This window comes from Bufo gargarizans, chromosome 3, assembly GCF_014858855.1.
Source record: "Bufo gargarizans isolate SCDJY-AF-19 chromosome 3, ASM1485885v1, whole genome shotgun sequence".
Lineage (NCBI taxonomy): Eukaryota > Metazoa > Chordata > Amphibia > Anura > Bufonidae > Bufo > Bufo gargarizans.
The window spans coordinates 410,367,476-410,389,059 of record NC_058082.1 but is presented as its reverse complement, the minus strand read 5'-3'; the positions used below and the strand labels follow the sequence as shown (position 1 = coordinate 410,389,059).

At 42.1% G+C, this 21,584-nt stretch overlaps 1 protein-coding gene across 1 annotated transcript; it reads right to left on the bottom strand.

Moving 5' to 3' along the window:
• Positions 1-838: 838 nt before the first annotated feature.
• TMDD1 (transmembrane and death domain 1) lies at positions 839-20,133 on the bottom strand. The gene is made up of 5 exons (XM_044285706.1): positions 20,112-20,133; positions 18,066-18,236; positions 13,934-14,049; positions 3,064-3,166; positions 839-1,062 (listed from the first exon to the last, which is right to left on the bottom strand). The coding sequence occupies exons 1-5, from the start codon at positions 20,131-20,133 to the stop codon at positions 839-841; spliced, it is 636 nt and encodes a 211-aa protein (XP_044141641.1).
• Between the last annotated feature and the right edge of the window lie 1,451 nt (positions 20,134-21,584).

The window sequence follows — 21,584 nt, the reverse complement described above, 5'->3', positions numbered from 1 at the left end:
GTCTGATATCAGAACACCTAAATACTTCTCTTCTGAACTCCTCGCTAACACAGAACTGCCAATACGATCATTTGACAATTAGCAATACCCTGTAAGAGCATCTGTTTTTTAAGTCTATCCAAAAATGTGTGGGGTCTAGTAGTGTTGAGCGAAGTTCTTGAAAATTCGATTCGGCTGCTTCACCGAATCATACAAGAAAATTCACTTTGTGACGAAGTTCAGTACTTCATCACGAAGCGCATTTCTTTGTAAGTAGTGGGTGCAATGACAGGGAATGGCGATTGCACCTCTCTCCATCATTTTTCTCCTCAGATGCCGCTTTCATCGCTGATCGCTGCATCTGACATTAATATTAAGATTTTTATAAAAAAATATTTATATTTTATAAAAAATCATCCATTTGATTATGAAGAGCCCACCGCCATCTTGATTAAAGATCCATCGCAGCATCGGATGTTCAATCAAGATGGCGGCAGCGGGCTCTTTGCGCTCAAACGGATAAGGTGAGTATGATTTTCTTTTTCTTTTATTTTTACCCCATATCAGGGAAAATCAATTTGTTACCATGAAGCACGAGGGAATTCGGCTTTGCAGTGAATCAAATTTTCTTTGAAATTCAGATCTAAATGCACTTCGGACACTTCGATTTGCTCAACACTAGGGTCTAGTAACACGAGCCATATGGCTTGTTGCTATAAGAACCAACATCTATAAACAGTTTGGTAAAAGTATTATCTATAGAGTTCACACCAAAACCAAGGAATGTGGGGTTATGGATGGCGTTGTTCCCGTCCTAGAAATTGGAATAGATCACATATATTGGACGAAACCACTGGTATTAAAATTTCTCAATTTTAATATGCATTTTATAATCAGTACTTTCAAATAAACTCATGCCAAAAATGACCAGAAAAATCAGACCAGCAAAGAGAGGTGCAGCAAAGAACCCCAAAATCACTCCATATACCATAGACCAACACCACTCATTCAGATGACGATTATATGGAGGAAGCTGTTGCCTTTCTACTATTAGGTCCCAATCTTCATCTCTTATACTGTTTACTAAAAATAAATAAAAAAAATCCAGATTTAGAAAAAAATAAGCATTCATTGGTAGTTAAAATATTTGAATTGTTCTACTTTGGTATCTATTTATCTATCTAATATATAAAGCTGAATGAGGAATCTTCACCGTCGCATTTACAATCACGAAATTTGGCACACATGTACATCAGGTGTCTGGGAAGGTTTTAGACCAGGTCTCAGCTCTGTAGAACATAACATTCCTGAGATATTCCCCAAAAAATGCATTAGCCAATAGAAGCCTGGTCACATGACCCTTATCAGCCAATAGAAGCTCGCAGGCCCTTAGTCTCCACATACACACAGTTTCACACTAGGTTTCCAAAACAACCCAGCCATTTTTCTTCACTGCTGTAGGTCAGCTTTAAAGGGGCAGGGAGCTGTGGATGACACTGTTAAGGGAGTAGAGTCCTGTGGAAGTCACAGTAAAACGGGGCAGGTAGGATGGACACTCCGGCCACCCTCAACAGACGGACTTAAAAACCCTGACCCCAGGTCCCACTAAGCAGAGCCCCTGATCTGTAAGACCACAGCCCCTCCCACTCCACAGTCGATGGGGATTGAAAAAATGAAGGTAAAATCAACTTCTGTCAGCTGCAGGGGTGGGAGAAAGGGTGACTTTCTCCCTGCAGCTTACACTCAGACAGCACAGTGCTGCTGTCTGAGAGTGAGCTGTTCAAAAGAACATCCCTGTGTCTGTCCAGGCCCTGCGCCAGACAGAGGACAGGGAGTCTAAAACCTGGACTGCCTGGCCTAAAAGCGGACTTCTGGCAACCCTAGGGGCAGTCTGCTATGGAGGTCAGTGTAAGGGGCAGATTACTGTAGAGGCCACTGTTAAGGAGATGGGGTACTGTGGAGGTCAATAATAAAGGGGAGGCCGCTGTGGAGGTCACTGTTAAAGGGGCGGGCCACTTTGGAGGTCACTTAAGGGGGCGGGATGCTGTGGAGGTCACTGTTAAAGGGGACAGGGAATGGTGGAAGACACAGTTAAGGAGATGGTCCGCTATGGAGGTCAGTGTTAAGGGACAGGGTGCTGTAGAGGTCACTGTTAAGGGGGTGGGGTGTTGTGGAGGTCACATTTTAAGGGAACAGAGCTCTGTGGAGGTCACTGTTAAGGGGGCGAGTTATTGTGGAAATCACTGTTAACGAGACAGGTCACTAATAAAGAGGCTGCCGCTGTGGAGGTCACTGTTAAATGGGAGGGCACTGTGTATGTTACTGTTAAGAGGACAGGCCCTGTGGAGGTCACTGTTAAAGGGGCAGGCACTGTGGTGGTCACTATTAAGGGAGAAGGGGACCGTGGAGGCCACTATAAGGGGCAGGAGGGTACTGTAAGGTTACTGTTAAGGTAGTAGGGTACAATGGAGGTCACTGTTAAGGAAGCGGGGTACTGTGGCAGTCACTGTTAAAGGTGCAATCGCTGTGGAGGTCTCTGTTAAGGGGGCCGGGAATGGTGGAGGTCAGTTAAGGGGACTGTCCGGCTAAGGAGATCAGTGTTAAAGTGTGGGGGGCTGTAGAGTGGGCATCTCCTGTAATTTCCTGTGTGTCAAGCTGGTACCAGGAAGTGGAGACAAGCGGAGACCCAGTAAGCATCAGAACGAAAGGAGGGAATGAGTAATTCTTTCATTTTTTTTAACCTATTATACCGTTCAAATAAAATGCATGTCCCCATGAAAATAAACCTTTACTGTATGTCCACATATAGTGGATATGCTGAGGATTTGTCACTTTCAAATTATCATCAAAACGGTTGAGATTTTAAGAAAACTCATCCTCACGTTGCATAAAAAATCCTACAAATATAAATCTTCAGCATTTCAATTTATGCTGCAAATATCCATCACAGATTTTACCTTTTGCAATGCAGAGGTTGAAATCAAACAATAAATTCGCAGTGAATAGTCCACTGTGGAAATCCAGTAGACTAAGTCGCTTTTTAAGTAGACTACTTAAAAGCAAAATACAATGCTGAGTACTTACAATCTCTTACTTGCCGCGTATTTTCTCCATAATTTTCATCTTCATAAATAATCAGAGATGATTTTAACTTTTGTGAAATTTTGTTTAGTTCGTCCACACTCTTCTTTATTCCCAAAGTTTTGTCCTGGTTTAAATTTTTGGCAAGCTCTGTTCAAAATAAAATGGAGAGAAGGAAGCTTGGTAAATTATACTAAATTATACCATTTATACCAAACATATACCCCAAACATAAGAATGTGGGAAAATAAGTCCAATACTCTTAAACATTCATTTTACATCTTAATTTATTTGTTTGCAGGCTTCCAGCCAAGACCCATCATATGTTTGTAGTAGCACCTGTTCACACACTGGGAGAGATTGGCATCAAGTGAAGTGGGCATGAAAGACTCTGAACAGATAGAGACAGTGGATAAATGCCAAAGAAGGAATTGGATGTTTCTATTTTAACCCCTTAATGCACAGGTACGTCATTGGTGTTAAGGACAAGGTGGTGTATGGATCGGGCTCACAAGTTATGCCCAATTCATATGTAGTGGGTGCTGGCTGTATAATATAACAGACACCCAGCCACAACGACCAGAATAGGAAAGAACACTGATCTTGGACATTTAACTCGGTCATCTGCAGAGTTACAGTAAGTGGTTATATAGGTGGATGGAGCTGTGAAATAGCAAGGCTCTGATTGGTTGCTATGATAACTTGGGGCCTTGTAAAGGCTCCCAGGCCTGTCCTAGTGAGCTGCCTGCAAAAATTCAGCCTGTAAAAATCCCATAGACTTCAATAGTATTCCATTGTAGTCCATGGTACAAGCGATCAAAAGATTCCATATTCAATTTCCCTAAAAATGACAGTAAAAAAAAGTCATAAAATGTCCAAACTATTAAAATATACACTTAATTACACTACGCCACCGCTCCACAGGAGACAAGATGTAGGGCAATGATGAGGAAGTGGCTCTTGCATGGAGCACCATCTCCTTGTCAAACAGCTAATCGGCGGGGGAACTAAGTGTCGGACCCCCACCGAGCAGATATTGATGATCTATCCTGATGATAGCTCATCAATATTAACAGCTGGACAACCCCTTTAAAATCAGCTATCCTGATTTGTCTAAACACCAACCTGGACAATGTCTAGCTCTTAATTTAGAATAAACACTTCTTTCTAGTTTTTATCAGTTGGGTAGTAACGTCCCCAATGGAATATTTTTTTATAGTATGGTTAGGATGTTGCTGACAAAACTGCATTACCTTCAGTGGATTATAGTAACTAACACTTTCTATCTCTTTTGTCTGGAAATTTCCAGAAAATTAATGATCTGCTCATGATAGAAGAATGTGATTTGTAAGTTGTCAGACTTAGAATTGAAGTACATTTCCACATCTTGTATGTCCGCCCATGACCACCCATATAAAGAGGTGGTCATTGATATAGTAGCCATACCAGATGTATAATTATTGTATACATTAAAGGTGTTGTCTGAGTAATGTAAAAAATAAAAAACTGTAAATTTCATGGTCAGCAATACATAAATAAGATTAGCAAGTTTTAGGCAAAAAAATAAATAAAAATTACTCATTTCCCTAGTTCTGTTCTGGCCCTTTGTTGAAATGCAGTTGCAGAGCTGTGGGGGCGTGTAACAACAATTAGAGATGGCCTTGCGGTTCCCCCGGCGTTCGTTTTGCCACGAACTTTGAGTGTTCGCCATTTCCCGAACATTCGAACATATGGAGATATTCGCGCCTGCCGTATTCTTTTACTTTGTGAAGAACTTTAACCCATGACACATCCATCAGGTGGTACAGGACAGCCAATTGAGACGTTTCAGCACATGGACATACCCCCTACCTTATAAATAAACCTGATCTGGCCGCCATCTTACATTCAGTGTTTTGCCAGTGTGGGAGAGGTTGCTGTGTGGAGCAGGGACAGGCTGTTAGGAATACCAAATGCTAGCTAATAGGGCCACAAAAGTCATTTTAATGACTGGTATAGGTGTGCTATCGATAGGTGTGCTACACAGAGGGGTGCGATATACTTTTAATACACTTTTATAATGAGTCAAATACACATAGATCTATATAGTGATCACCTGGAAGTCAGGGGCCTAGGGGCTAGGGCCATTTTTATATAGGGTAAGGCTCCGGATGGGGTCGCTCTTATCAGGGCGGGTGGTCTGTGGTTAGGCTATCAGGGCCTGAATAGCCCTCCCTGTAGGGCAATATCAGGGACAGTTCTTTGCCCACCCTGTCCGTCAATACCACATCATCATCTAGCCCAGGGATAGATGTTTTTTGCTTTCCCTCCGGGATTCATGGATGTGCACTGGAACCCCCCGGATTGTCGTAGGATATATGGTTTCTGATTTGGTGCCGCCAAGCACCTGATTTAGTGCCACCGAGCACTTGTTATTGCCTACCACATCTATGCTTTTTGCTTAAAGGGGTTCTGCACTTTCAATTTACTGATGATCTATCCTCTGGATAGATCATCAGCTTCTGATCGGCCGGGGTCCGACACCCGGGACCCCCGCCGATCAGCTGTTTGAGAAGGCAGCGGCGCTCCAGCAGCGCCACTGCCTTCTCACTGTTTACCGCCGGGCCGCCCGCCCACTGACGTCACGACTTGTATCAACTAGAGTGGGCGCGGCTAAGCTCTATTCACTTGAATGGAGCTTAGCCGCGCCCACTCTAGTTGATACAAGTCGTGACGTCAGTGGGCGGGCGGCCCGGCGGTAAACAGTGAGAAGGCAGCGGCGCTGCTGGAGCGCCACTGCCTGCTCAAACAGCTGATCGGTGGGGGTCCCGGGTGTCGGACCCCCGCCGATCAGAAGCTGATGATCTATCCAGAGGATAGATCATCAGTTAATTGAAAGTGCAGAACCCCTTTAACTTTAATAATTACATTTATTTTCATTTGGAGGAACATCTTTTCCATTCACACGTCAATTTTGTGGAACGGGTGCAGACCCATTTATTTTCAATGGGGCCGGAATGTGCTGTCCGCATCCGCAATTGCAGATCCGCACTTCCGCATCCGTGTTTCCACAAAAAAATAGAACATGTCCTATTCTTGTCCGCAATTGCAGATAATATTAGGCATTTTCTATTATAGTGTCGGCGATGTGCGGTCCGCAAATTGTTAGAAAGTATATTATATTGCATTTGTATTGTGCGGCAGTTGTGTGCGGTTCTGCTGCGATACTGCAGGTATATAGAGGGACAAGCGTTATTGGAACAAATTATTTCTACTGGTGTGATATACCAGTCTTCCCCCCCAAAAAACGGATTGAAGTGGTGTGTTATATACCAATATACTTTCTTTATAGTGCATTTGGGTACTGTATAGTGCATTTGCGCGTACGCGAAAATGATATTTCAGATATTTCGCATTTAAAAAAATTATGAAAGGAGATCACAAATTCGAATAATACATCTGGTATGTCACTGTCCATGTTGTGGGACTATTTGCGCATTTCTAGTAATTATTTCTTGGCTGCAAATATGAGCTGAAGGTTTTTCAGGTTCGCCTGCCATTAAAATGAATGGGAACATTTGATCGTGTTCGCGAACCATCCCGGCAGATGTTCGTCCATCACTAACAACAATCTCTGAGGTTTTCCTGCCTAAACTTTGCTGAAGAATCCAGTGAATGGGGGGGGGGGGGGGGATACATGGCTTATTACTCCAACCATCACAGCCTTCATAGTGACTTTCCGTGCACAGAGGCAGACCTGCTCACTCCTGCTCCTCAGGCTTGTGCACTGAAAGTCATCAAAGCAGGGAAAGAAGCTGAAGTCACAGGTCATGTGACGCTCAGCTAGCTAGGAGAACAGAGCCACTGTAGATGAAGTTAAGTGAACTGAAAACTCCTTACGTTTGCTTAGTTAGAAACATATAAAGAACAAACAAATATATATAACTTGGACAACCCCTTTAAGAAACCATTTCAATGCCCCAATGACAAAGTGATGAGGAATCACAGTATATTGGAAGTTGAGCAACGGAGCGGGGCGAAGACAGTAGCGAAATGGAGCTTGACTTAGGGGGAAGTATTCAGGCAGGAAAGGGTTAGTAGGTGAATTGCAGGTTGAGGTGTACGCAGGGTTAAATTAGTGGGTGGAGTTTGAAATTTGCGGGCTGTATATTATCTGGAGTGGGGGTGGGATCTACACCAGTGTCCAGGGTATTGCGGTGAGTTACCCACCCTCCCGCCCTTGGTTTGGTCATTATGTTTCCAGCTGTGGCCAGGGTGGTGTAGTGGGGCCGGTTAATAGAGGGTCCTGGAAGGCAATACAATGAAGTTGACTTTTAAGTGTTTCTTGGGATGAGAGGGTGGTTTGGGTTGGTAAGTCGGGCAACTGACTGAAGTAATCTTACATCCTATTAAGTCATGGTTGGAATGCAGTACCCAGAAAGATTCTTAAAATTAGGATTATTTTGTTTAGAAAAAGGCAACCGAGGGAAGATCTAATGACCATGTTTAAATACTGTATATCAGGGGTCAGTACACAGATCTCTCTCATGATCTATTTATATCCAGGACTGAGACTATGAGGAGTTGACATCTTCTGCATCTGGAGGAAAGACGGTTTGTACACAAAAATACCGATGTAGTAGAGTTAACTCTCATGCTTTCTGAGATTTCTGAGATGTTTTATCTAAACTATGCAAACACCTTCAATTGCTTTTCAATGGCTTTTGTTTCAAGATAACACAATGATTTAGGAAATTTGAGTTAAGAGTTTGAGTGCTAACCCTGCTACATCTGTAGAAGAGGATTCTGTACAGTAAGAGCTGTGAGAATATGGAACTCTCTGCCTGAGGAGGTGGTGATTGTGAATTCACTGAAAGAGTTCAAGAGGGGCCTGGCTGTTTTTCTTGAGTGTAATAATTAGTGTTGTGCGAAGTAAAGCATATGAAGCGCAATATGATCCAAAGTTTAGGATAGATTTGATTCGCCACAAAGCCGAATTTCCACGCGCTTCGTGGTAACAAATCGATTTTTCCTAAAATGGTGGCTGAAAATATAAAAATTATACTCACGTCATCCACTTGATTGAAGAAAATCCAGATTTTTAACTCCGGATTAACCCCCTGAGCACCTAAATGTGAGTCTCAGATGCCTTGATCAATGTTAATTTTTTCAAAACTTCACTCATCAATAGTAATAATATTACAGATTATAGTAATTAGATTTATGGAGAAGGGTCGCTGATCCAGGGAGTTATTCTAATTGGCCAAACATTAGAAACATTGGAAAGAAATTTGAGGGTCACCCTCTTTCACCACACTGGAAAAAGCATGGTGGCAATTTTCAAGGATCCTCCTTTGGGGGTATAGAACAACTAAAACCAAATAAGAGAGGAGGGGACTACATTAAACTTATATTCAGAGGGGAAAGTAAATGGATTTATAAACTAAATAGTCTTGCTCCCCATAGGACTGAACCAAGAAATATAATTATTTGCCTTTTATGTTTCAAAGAACATTTATTTGTATTTCAGTATAAGTAAGCAAAAACGTAAAATGATAATTAACAAATCATTTTACATAGAACAATTACATCTCTTGGAGATATACACATTATTGATCACAACTTCCCATACCCTAATAACAGCCATCTACTTCCAAACAAGAGGAATAAATATAGTATTCCATCAGAGCTGTGTTAAATCATAATGTTAAGACAGAACTTATAAAGAAATACTATAGCATAAATCCAAGGAATGGGAGGAAGTCAGCCAAGGTTCCCACACCCTTTCAAAGATAGAAAATGTGTCGACATCTTTTCGCATAGAAGAATTCTATTAATCCTATCCAATACTGCTTGGAAGCTGAGCGAGTTAGAGCGCCATTTGAAAGCAATGTGGATTCTAGCCACTAGTAGTATGAATTGGGATCGTTTTAATCCGGCATAGGTCAACTAGTGGGTTTTATCACCTAGAAGGCATAAAGGTAGTGTCAATGGATAGTTATTCTAGCACTGATGAAAGCAAGTTTGTTGTTTGAGCCCAAAAGCGTTTAACAATAGGGCATGACCGCCAAATATGTAGCATTGAATCATCTTCATTGCAACCCCTAAAGCACCTACGAGAAACCTCTGGATATATATGCGGTGGAGTCGGGTAGGGTCCATATACGTTCTGTGGAGAATCTTGATAGAAGTCTCAGCTAATGTTACTTGCCATGATCCCTTCGTAAAGGTCTGGGAACATTGATACCATCTGGAGGATGAGTATTCATGTTGTAAGTCTTCCTCCCATGCTCTCATATAGGGTAACTTATCTCCTTCAGGGGCAACATTGAGTGTCCCATATATCTTTGACAACAATCCTTGTCTATATAATGAATAAGTAATAGTACGTTTAAATGGGGTAAATTCTATGGTTCGATCAGATGTTTGTAATGTTTGTAAGAAAGAAAACACTTGGTTCATATTAAAGTATTCCCTGTCAGGAGGTGAGTATTTTTCTTTGAAATCCGCAGGGGAGATCAATTTACCTCTAATTAGAAATCTATGTAATATACAGAGACGGTTAGTTAGCCACCAAGCAAAATTGGAATGCTGGAGGCCTGGGGGGATTGCAGAATTTCCTAAAAGGTACATTAAAGGAGAAGGTTTGGATTGTAATGAAAACTTGAATCTGACCGACCTCTAGAGTATCAGTGAGTAGTATGACAGGAAGGAATTAGTGCGTATGTTGGGAGGAATAGGATCAGTATTCCAAATCAGGGCTTTCCAAGTGTAGGGGGTATTATTGGAGTGCTCTATTGCAATCCCTAGAGGGTGTGTTTGTGGGTCCTGGTGAGTTAGGAACATTTGGGCCAATCTAACTGCTTTGTAGTATTTCACAAAATCTGGAACTGATAGTCCTCCTTGTGACTTGTGTCTGCACATGGTTAATTTAGAAATGCATTGACACTTGTTTGCCCAAATGAACCTAAGCACATTTCTCTGAATGGACCTCAGATCAATTATGGGAACTGGTATCGGTAGTGACCTAAATAAATAAAGAAGTCTCGGGAGGACTACGATTCTGATAATATTTATCCTGCCCACCCATGAGGTCTGCAAGGATTGCCAGGAGGTCACATCTTGACGTACCTTTCGATACAGTGGCAAGTAGTTAGATTTATAAACGGCATCAAGTACATTTGGTAATAGTACCCCTAGGTAAGAGATGTGTTGAGGTCTATATTGGAAAGGGAATTTTTGTATCAATATTGATCTGGTTACAGTGGGGGTGGTACATAGGAGCAACTCAGACGTGGTGTGATTTATTAAGAGACCCGAGGTTTTGGTAAAGGAGTCTAGTAGTTTTAGAAAGGAGGGGAAGGAGATGATGGGATTGGTAATTGATAATAGTAAGTCGTCTGCAAAGAGACTTAATTTAAACTCAGTCCCCCCAAGCGATTGTCCTTTGATGTCATTGTGGGATCTTAGGTGGATTGCTAATGGCTCAATGGCTAATGCAAATAATGCTGGGGAAAGAGGGCATCCCTGCCTTGTGCCTCTTCCAATTGGGATAGGAGACGCCAGTGAGGTAGGAAGTTTAAGACAGGATTCTGGTTTGGAATAGAGTGCTTGAATAGCCATCAGAAAGGGTCCCCTAATTCCCATAGTTGAAAGGACCTTGTAGAGATAAGGCCATGTGACAGTGTCAAAAGCCTTCTCAATATCCAGGGTCAGTAGTGCTAATGGAGTCTTAGTTTTATTACAGACTTGTATGATATTCAAGATTTTTCTAATATTGTCAGGTGCCTCTCTTCCCAGTATAAATCCTACCTGATCTTTGTATATAAGATCCGGGAGTAGTCTGTTGAGTTGATTTGCTAAAATAGAGGTGAAAAGTTTGTTGTCTATATTTAGTAATGATATTGGCCTATAGATAGATGGGAGTAAAGGGTCTTTATTAGGCTTGGGTATAACCATAATTGTGGCTTTAAGGAATTCCTCTGGGAGCATAGATCCTTGCATCAATTGATTGTAGTAATTTGTAATATGGGGGATAAGTAAGGGAGCAAATTTTTTATAGTAAAGAGCGGGGTAACTGTCTGGGCCAGGCGCTTTGCCTAATTTTAGGGACTTAGGCCTCTTTCACATGAGTGTGGCGTGTGAGGGCCCGATAAGATGCTGGTGCATTGCGGTAAAATGCACGATTTGTTTGTGCGAGTGCAAAGCGTTTTAATGCGTTTTACATGCGCGTGAGAAAAATCGCCATGTTTGGTATCATTCTCCTGTAAACCAGAATCTCCTCCAGGGGCAGAATAGAGTTGTTTGTAGTATTTTTGAAATGTTTTATAGATGGTATCCGGGTTAGAGGTGATTTGACCTGATCGTGTACATATTTGGAAAAGGTGATTAATCCGTTGCTTAGCTTTGAGTTGGCTAGCTAGTAATTTGTCTGGTTTGTTGGCATATCTATAAAAGAAGGAGCCTGTCCAACGGAGGGCTTTTTCCGTATTATTAGTGAGAATCATATTTAGTTGTTATTTATTTGCCTTTTTATTTGCCTTTTAAAGCAAGATGATGGGGTATAGACAAGGGATATCCAAATACAAACAAACAAACAAATACTGTTTTTTAAGAATAGGGATATCTATATTGATTTAGCCCATTCCAGTAGCAGAAATATTACAGTCTTTAGATAGGGAAGTTAGATAGAATTTAAATATAACACTAGTCTGAAATAGGAAAGACGGAGAGTGGTGTATGAAGAGTGTTTGGTATATTGATCAGGCAGGTTGCCATGGAGACCAGATGCCTATTTAATGCCCAAGCGAAGTAGTCACACCCATCCCTGACAAAGGAAACTGTGTATTCCGAAACGCGTCAGTGGGTTTTGTGGACCAAGTGGTATCTGTAGGATAGTGGGACGTTGCACCGAGGGTCTGTTCTCAAGGTATTACTTGCCAGGCATTCCCACTTGTGCGCAAGCCACCGGCAGGGGCTGCGCGCTGCTTAAATTGCACTTTAAATCCACTGCTATTGTATGTACCATAGTAAAAAAATATATATATGTTCACTTCTGGCCTCATTCTTCAAATTACATTTCCAGTGTCTGAGCCCTAAGGATCCCACTGTGACATAACACTTAATCAGGGCCACTACCACTCCCATCATCTGCACCGGCTCCTCCAGGACTCACTGCATATGTCTTTTTTCAGACTTACAAATTGTGAGGGTCATTTAGTATCGTGGAATACACCTACATTAGGCATATTTCAGGTGCAGATTGTGGCGCAGCGGTTAGTTGTGCCACAATCTGCAACCTTTACTCGCTCATGCCAGGTGTAAAAAAGTGGGCGGGAAAGGGGATGAGCCGGCAGGCCCATCTCTTTCATCATTTTCTGTGCCTGCTTTAGGCGTAGAAAATGGTCTAAATGTAAGCCAGCTCGAAAGTTGTCTTACATTTAGAACTGGCGCTGATTGCACCGAAGTTATGTAGAGGTCTATTTAATTTAAACACATAAGGCTCCTGTCCCCACCAGGCTGTGAGGGAGCAGGGCAGGCAGAGGCCCGCAGCTCCCAGTACAGCCCGTGTCTGCTATGCTAATAGAAGATGGATGTGCCTTAGCTCATTTGAAAGAGCGCTGCTAAGGGACATTTCAGCCCCAGTTTTCTACTACAAATAATAGTTTTCCCTAAGTAAAGTATATGTCCCTACACATTAGCAAAGTATATGTCCCTACCCATTAGCAAAAAAATTAAATAAATGGTGGTTACTCTTTAAATGTTTTAGACACTTTATTCAATTTGTCTGCCAAAGAGAGGATGGCTTAGGGCTCTTTCACACTTGCGTTCTTTTGTTCCGGCATAGAGTTCCGTCGTCGGGGCTCTATGCCGGAAGAATCCTGATCAGGATTATCCCCATGCATTCTGAATGGAGAGAAATCCGTTCAGGACCGGAACGTTTTTTGGCCGGAGAAAATACCGCAGCATGCTGCTCTTTTTGCTCCAGCCAAAAATCCTGAACACTTGCCGCAAGGCCGGATCCGGATTAATGCCTTTCAATGGGCATTCATTCCGGATCCGGCCTTAAGCTAAACGTCGTTTCGGCGCATTGCCGGATCCGACGTTTAGCTTTTTCTGAATGGTTACCATGGCTGCCAGGACGCTAAAGTCCTGGCAGCCATGGTAAAGTGTAGTGGGGAGCGGGGGAGCAGTATACTTACCGTCCGTGCGGCTCCCGGGGCGCTTCAGAGTGACATCAGGGCGCCCCACGCATGGGGCGCTCTGACGTCATTCTGGAGCGCCCCGGGAGCCGCACGGACGGTAAGTATACTGCTCCCCCGCTCCCCACTACTACTATGGCAACCAGGACTTTAATAGCATCCTGGCTGCCATAGTAACACTGAACGCATTTTGAAGACGGATCCGTCTTCAAATGCTTTCAGTTCACTTGTTATGGATCCGGCGTGTAATTCCGGCAAATGGAGTACACGACGGATCCGGACAACGCAAGTGTGAAAGAGGCCTTAGTGGAAAAGAAGTGTGACTGAGTGGGCGTGTGACAATGTGCACAAAAATGCACTAACATTTTGCACACAATTCGGGTGTGTGTCTAGGTTGTGAAAGCTTAGACTTGGCAACCTAAAGATGGACCAAATTTATCATCCAGCCTCAGCGACCGTGATAAATCTGGTGCATTTTTAGACTGTAAGTCTGAATTTACACTATATTTGTAAATCTGCCCCAATTAAATCATTCCACAATTATATTGTGGAACCAATGTTTATATGTTATACCAGAATACAGTATATATACAGTATGCATGTGGTTATTCTTAGATATAAAATGCAGGGTTAACATGAAGAAAGTATGTTTCTAACTAAACTCACCTGCATTATGCTATAAACTTACCAACAGCAATATCAAGGCGGCCAATTCTATACAGTGCAGAGGAAACTCGATCCCAATAGACAGTGTCGCCTTGTGTTTCAACCCAGTTCTTTAGTGTTTTTGTACAGTCTTTTGTAGTCACTGGACATGCAAATAAAATAGACTTATTCTATATGTGGTTTAGAGATACATGTCCCTCACACTTATGTACGACATGTTCATGATAACTCGATTGCAGTGGGGTTGAAGATGACTTTAACACAGTCAAAAATCACAGAAAAAGATACAAAACATTGTGCACAATATGATAACTAAATATGAGGATGTACACGGCAACATTTATAAGGAAAAAATCACAGAAAATAATGCACTAACAAAATAGCTGCAAACAGTATATATGGACTAAGCCCTCACTCAGATATCATAAAATCTGAGACTCTTAGCCAATATATTTTGATCAAAACACATCTTTGCTTGCCTACCCGCACCAAGCTGGTCTCAGTCAAGCAGGTCCTACGCTAAACCTACTTACGCTGTTGGGCATCTACATACAGGAGAGCAGTCCCTGCACATACTGGCGGCACAGTGGGCTAGCATTACCAAGGATCTGGCAGGCTGTCCTCCCGCCAGAACAGCCTGCCAGACCCTGCTATCGCAAGTGTGAAAGTAGCCTTAATTACAACCATCCTCATCTTTTGCTGACTTTAAATCATCCTTCAAAGTCTCCATGTCCTAGAAAAGTCAGTAAGATGCAGAGAAAGGAGCAGCTGGATGTTCCTGATGACATATTTTCATCGATATTAGATGATGTGGAAACGGAGGAAAAGCAGATAACAGAAGAAGGGCTCCCAACTGTATAGCAGGAGCGCGCTGGGGTTGTATAAGTAGGTATGCCAGAGCTGATTAATATTCTGTGTTTTCTGTCAAATAACCTGCAGGAGATTACAGGCAATAATAGCAATAATATGCATATTGTCCCCCCCAACCAGCCAAACCGCATACCAGCAACAGCACGAGTTTACAGGTGCCACGCAGTTATTAACAATCAGTCATTAACAATGAAGAAGGATTATACAGTCCGGTCTTCATTATTAAATAAATGGCAGCTGTGGGCTAATTGGCCACACAGTTCTTCACCGCGGCATGGTTGCAACCCACATGCAGAGTGGCCTGGGGATACCTGATTTATAGATTCATGACAAATTAATTCATAACAAATCAAATTTCTTGGTCATCTTCGGTGAAGTTGCTGAATCAAATTTCATTCATCTCTAAGGGTACTTTTCACATTAGTGTTATTCTTTTCCGGTATCGAAATCCAGTAAAGGGTCTCAATACCAGAAAAAAACACATCAGTTTTGTCCTAATGCATTCTGAATGGAAAACAATCCATTCAGTATGCATCAGGATGTCTTCCATTCTGTCCCTTGTACGGTATGCTGCATTATTTTTTCTGGCCAAAATCCCGGAACAATACTGCACTTACAGGCATTAATTTCCAAGGAGATGTATTAATAGCGGATGCAGTACCAAGTGTTCGTGAAATTGCTGCATCGCCGAATCTCGTTTTCCGGTCTGAGCATGCTCCAGGCTTTTGATCTTTTAAAAATTTTAATACCGCATCCGTTATTTCGGATGATACCGGATGAGAGGGATCCGGTATATCACTAGATCCGTCTAACAGATCCGGAAAAAAAGCTTTCAGCTTGAACATGGCTTGCCGGATCCGACAGGCAGTTCCATTGCCGGAACTGCCTGCCGGAATCAAAAAACGCTAGTGTGAAAGTACCCTAAGGCCCCTTTCACACGGGTGAGAATTCCGCGCGGGTGCAATGCGTGAGGTGAACGCATTGCACCCGCACTGAATCCAGACCCATTCACTTGAATGGGGCTGTGCACATGAGCAGTGATTTTCACGCATCACTTGTGCGTTGCATGAAAAAAACGCATCAGTTTTGTCCTAATGCATTCTGAATAGAAAGCAATCCGTTCAGTATGCATCAGGATGTCTTCCATTCTGTCCCTTGTACGGTATTTGACCGGACAAAATACCGCAGCATGCTGCATTATTTTTTCTGGCCAAAATCACAGAACAATACTGCACTTGCCGGCATTAATTTCCAAGGAGATGTATTAATGCTGGATGCAGTACCAAGTGTTCCGGAAATTGATGCATTGCCGAATCTGGTTTTCCGGTCTGCACATGCTCCAGGCTTTTGATCTTTTAAAAATTTTAATACCGGATCCGTTATTTCGGATGATACCAGATGAGACGGATCCGGTATAGCACTAGATCTGTCTAACAGATCCGGAAAAAAAGCTTTCAGCTTGACCATGGCTTGCCGGATCCGACAGGCAGTTCCATTGCCGGAACTGCCTGCCGGAATCAAAAAACGCTAGTGTGAAAGTACCCCAAGGCCCCTTTCACACGGGTGAGAATTTCGCACGGGTGCAATGCGTGAGGTGAACGCATTGCACCCGCACTGAATCCGGACCCATTCACTTCAATGGGGCTATGGACATAAGCAGTGATTTGCACGCATCACTTGTGCGTTGCGTGAAAATCGCAGCAAGCAAGTACGGATGCAGTGCAATTTTCACGCATGGTTGCTAGGTGACGATGGGGACCCGCAGCCCGGCTTGTCTTCTGTCTTCTTCTTTGAGGACCTGGGAGAAAAAGGACCTTTGGTGACGTCACTGCGCTCATCACATGGTCCATCAGCACGGTAATGGTCCATTTGATGGACCATGTGATGAGCGCAGTGATGTCACCAAAGGTTCTTTTCTCCCAGGTCCTCAAAGAAGAAGAAAGAAGACAAGTCGCTCTGCGCGAACAAGTGGATGAGGTGAGTTTATATATTTTTTTTAACCCCTCCATCCCTAATTTACTTAGCATTCTGAATTAAGAATGCTATTATTTTCCCTTATAACCATGTTATAAGGGAAAATATTAAAATCTACAGAATACCTAACCCACACCTGAACTTCAGTGAAGAAGTCCGGGTTTGGGTCTGGGTACCACATTCAGTTTTTTCTCACGTGCGTGCAAAATGCATTGAAATCGCGCATAAAAAACTGAACAACACAACACAATCGCATGCAATACTCACCCCACTCGCAGGAAATTCGCACGATTCGCGACGCACCCGCATCCTATCCATCCCTCACACGCGACGCCCGTGTGAAAGAGGCCTAATAGTAATCATAGAAATGCTATTTTCACCACTTGCCAACTATTCAGAATTGTATAAAAGGTAAAAGAGGTGTCACTGAAACAGTTTACTAGTGCTAGTCTGTGTGCCTTTGGATGTTACTATGGGGATGCCGGTATTAGAACGCAGAGTTTACAAAATATTTCTGCACTTCATCCACAATCTACCTGCTGGCAATTACCAAAGGTTGGCAACTCCGTTTAAGGAGCAGTATTGCTATAAGTGCTGTGTTTTCTGAAAAAATAACACTAATTGATGGCCTATACTTAGAGTAGACTATCAATATCAGACAAGAGGGGGTCCAACTCTGAGCACCCCTGCCGATCCGTTGATTATAGGGTGCATGGCATCCTTCTGAAGCTCTGTCCTGTTGTCCTGGAACAGTGCCATACCTTGAGTAGTGGCTGTGCCTTGTATTACAGCTTTGTTCCACTGAAGTTATTGGTACTAAGGTTTAATTAAAAAAAAAACACTAGCACTAGTAAATGTAAGGCTAATATTACACGAGTAGATCATGCAGCGTTCCTTCCTGGCAATCGCCTGCTAGTCAGCTGAGGAGACCGCTGCAGCGATCTCCTCCTCAGTATGACAAGGGGCGATCACTATGCCATGACTCGTCCCCATACTGAATTATTGTTTGCCGCAGATCATAATTACACAGCGCGATCTGCCACTGGCAAACCAGGATTTTTAAACCTGGTGAAAGATTCCAATTATCCGATGAACGAGCATTTTGATCTTCATGGACAAACCTAAAGAGAAGCAAATTTTTAGGGCAGGAGAAGACTTTTGAGTGTAATTTTTTCCAATATAACATAGATCAATATTTAAACAATTAAAACACTGGTACCTGGACTTCATCAGATAATCATTAAAAAACCTTATACATTACAAATCTCTATCATCAATTTATGTTAAATTAACGTTAAATTCCTACTGGCTTACCAATATCACGTCGCTTACGTTCCTTTGGTTCATTGTCTAGTTCAAGGTCTCTTAACAGCTTATGATAGCCTTTGTCAGGTCCAGTTATTCTAATATAAAATTGCTCGCATTCAAATGGAGTTAGAAGTTCTGATATACGCATGATCGTGTGTGGACCTATGTCATCTGCAACTAAATCAGAAATAACCGTATTATATGGTACATTACTTTTAAAAATATTTGCAAGGATTATGTTTTACTATGACTTAAATCAACATTTTAGGTGGGTGAATATAATTTGGTATTTACCCTGTAATATACTAAGATATAATAATAATAGAACCATAATCATTGACAAAGTTCTACATGCTACATAAAATATGTACAGTATTCATATACTGTAGCCTAAATCACCCAGCACATATGATTGTAATATACTTTAGGCCGCAAACAGTAGCTAACGTGGCAACTTGAATTTTTTTTTTTTATAAGCCACATCCATATAGAACTCAATATCAATGCAATATGCAAGCCTGTAGATTATGTTAGTAAAATCCAAACCTTAAAAGATGTCAGTATGGAAGTACATCTAAAAGTGTATATTCGATAATTTCAATTTTTTTTTTTTCAATATGAGTATATTCATTTCAACAATGAAAAACAATACAGTAAAAAGGTAGCCATAACAGTGTGAACATTAAGTGAAAAAAGCCATAAGTAATACACTGGTACATTGCATATAGGCATAGGAAATCCAGGGGGATATGATTTTCATAAGGTAGCGCGTCTCTCAGTCATTGTGGTGACTTCCCATCTGATAAAATATTTATTATTAGTATAGAAAGTATTGTTAGAGTAGAATGAAGGAGAACTATTATGTCTTCTGATAATCGATTTAAAGCTTGTTAATTTATGACGTGGCCACAGTTGGTAAAGACACCTCCAATACAGTGCTTGTGTTGCAGACAGAGAAGGAGAATATCACTTTGGGACATCAAATTTAGCAGCAGAGACTGGAAAGCGCATCATGCCCGTTTTAGAAAGAAGATGATGGATATTAGAAAAAAGCTTCAGACCCACTAGTAGAACTTTTCTGAATTAGAATAATGTGGGGGGTGGTCTGGATTGAACCAGAGACATGAGATTGGAATATGAGTCACTTGGATATTTAACCCAATCCTAGATCAACGTGAACTGTAGCATTTGGTGTTGTTGCTAAGAAAGGGGTCAATAGCCTGGTGGAATCCAAAGTAGAGAATCTATTGGAAGTGGAGACCTGTTGGGGATTTCTACATAATCCTTAAGGCCTAGTCCACGTTTCCATTTTTCACTGACGCATACTGTCTGCATTTGAAGTATGCATTGATTTGAATGTGACTGTTTACACAGTATTTTTAACTGACCATGGGACATTCACTACTTTGGTCCCTGATGCGGACCAAACCTGCCTATTAAAGTCTATGGGTCTGTGAAAATCACAGACAGTGTTCTGTTTTTCACTGAAGACTGATAGGAGATGCTTTGAAAGTAAATTTTGAACTGAGCAGTGTCCATGGATTACGAATGACACATGGCCGGTAAAAACAGACACAGACCATCCACGGATCCTTCAAGGATAGCTTCACGGATGTAACACAGAAGTTGTTTTTTTACGGACATCAAACTGAAACGGAAATGTAGACAAGGCCTAAAGGGCATCTGTCACCAGATTTTTACTTATGAAACTAGATGACCTGTTTGTTGTATGTGCGGTTGGCACCTGAAGATATCTGTGTTGGTCCCATGTACATATGTGCCCACATTGCTGTGAAAAATGATGCAAATGTGCCTCTAGGAGCAACAGAGCAATGGAGGCATTGCTGTTAAACCTAGAGGCTCTGCTCTCTCTGCAACTGCCGTGCCCTCTGCACTTGGATTGTGTGATTATGTGTTCTCTGCCTGGCCCTGTCAATCAAAGTGGAGTGGGGGCAGCAGTTGCAGAGAGAGTAGAGCCTCTAGGTGTAATGGCAACTCCCCCGTATTACTACTGGAATTCATGCTTTTTAAGTGTTTTTTGTTGTTTCTTACTTTTCGCTTTGAATTCATTCATTTTTAAAGTGTAAGTTAGGTATAAAAGGGTTTTCACGCAAAGACCAGATAAAAACAAGAGAGGTTATGAAAGCTAGTGTTCAATAGTTTCCCTGTGACAAAAAGAATCTACAAAGAATGTGTCTATTCTCATACATAAAGTGCATCACATGCAAAAGTCTGGTGGTGACTATATGGTTAATGATGAACAACCTGTGTCTTCGCATAATCCACTGGAAATGAAGAGGAGTGACAATACGAGAGTCAAATGCTGAGTCATGCAGATGGTATTTCACTGGGAGCGTTGAGTATTAATAATAGCTCCAATGGAGACCATGACCATCCCCAGGCCATTAAGCATTGTGCATGTGACCTCACAATGCACAGAAAGTTCTAACAGTGATGTCACAATAAGTACATGTATTTACTACTCTGACAACATAAACAGTTAAAACTCCTTAAGGCTCCATTCACACGTCCGTTGTTTCTTTCCTGATCTGTTCCGTTTTTGCGGAACAGATCTGGACCAGATCTGGACCCATTCATTTTCAATGGGTCCTGAAAAAAATCGGACAGCACAATGTCTGATTTTTTTTCAGGACCCATTGAAAATGAATGGGTCCAGATCTGGTCCAGATCTGTTCCGCAAAAAACGGAACAGATCAGGAAAGAAACAACGGACGTGTGAATGGACCCTAATGCATATTGATGTAACTGCATGTCCTGATTGGATGTCAGTTACAGAGATCTGGCGTACAGTTACGTCCGATCTGTTAACGAATGCTGTGAGATGAGAAATTGTCATAGTGCTGGAGTCTCCACTGTCACAGGCAGCAGAGATTCTTGAGAAGCTGACGGGACCAATCAGAGTTGTTTCTTGTTGGCGATCACCATCTGGTTACAGGCTCTGATATTCTCAGTTAAGATCAGAACCTGTACCAATGCCTCATTCCTGCCCTCTGTATGCCACCTACTGCCTACTCTGTGCCCCCTTTGCCACCATGCCTTAATATACCGCATGGCTGGCTCTGATTGTGATCACACCATGGGGTATATTAACAGCATAGAGAGTCACTATAATCAGCAGTGGGTGTCAGCTGTAATGGCCAAGATCAGTGCTGGAACTGATTCTGGCCGGTTCAACCCCTTAGATGCTGCAGTCAGAAGCGACCACAGCATCTAAGGGGTTTACAGAGTGACAGAGCTCCCTCTCTCCCCCATCAGGCACCTATGATGCGACTGCTAAGTACCGATGTTTGCCATGGCAACTTGCGTAAACAAAAAATAATACAAATATGGGAGCTCACCGGAATTTAACTCAGCCTGCTATAACACCTAGCTAACTCAGTAAAATATGTAATAATTGGCTGGCTCTTCATCAACAATGTACTAACATTTAATCACAAACATATAAATATATACAGTAACATACATATATCCCAAATAAAACACAAATAACTAGAATCTGTTAAA

What these genes read in the sequence shown, in the direction of transcription:
- TMDD1 (XM_044285706.1), bottom strand. Translation starts at nt 20,133, where the DNA reads ATGAATGAATTCAAAGCGAAAA. An exon ending in GAATGAATTCAAAGCGAAAA is followed by an intron (nt 18,237 to 20,111) that starts GTAAGAAACAAC and finishes TTTCTGATTTAG; the next exon opens with TTGCAGATGACATAGGTCCA. An exon ending in ACGTAAGCGACGTGATATTG is followed by an intron (nt 14,050 to 18,065) that starts GTAAGCCAGTAG and finishes TTGCATGTCCAG; the next exon opens with TGACTACAAAAGACTGTACA.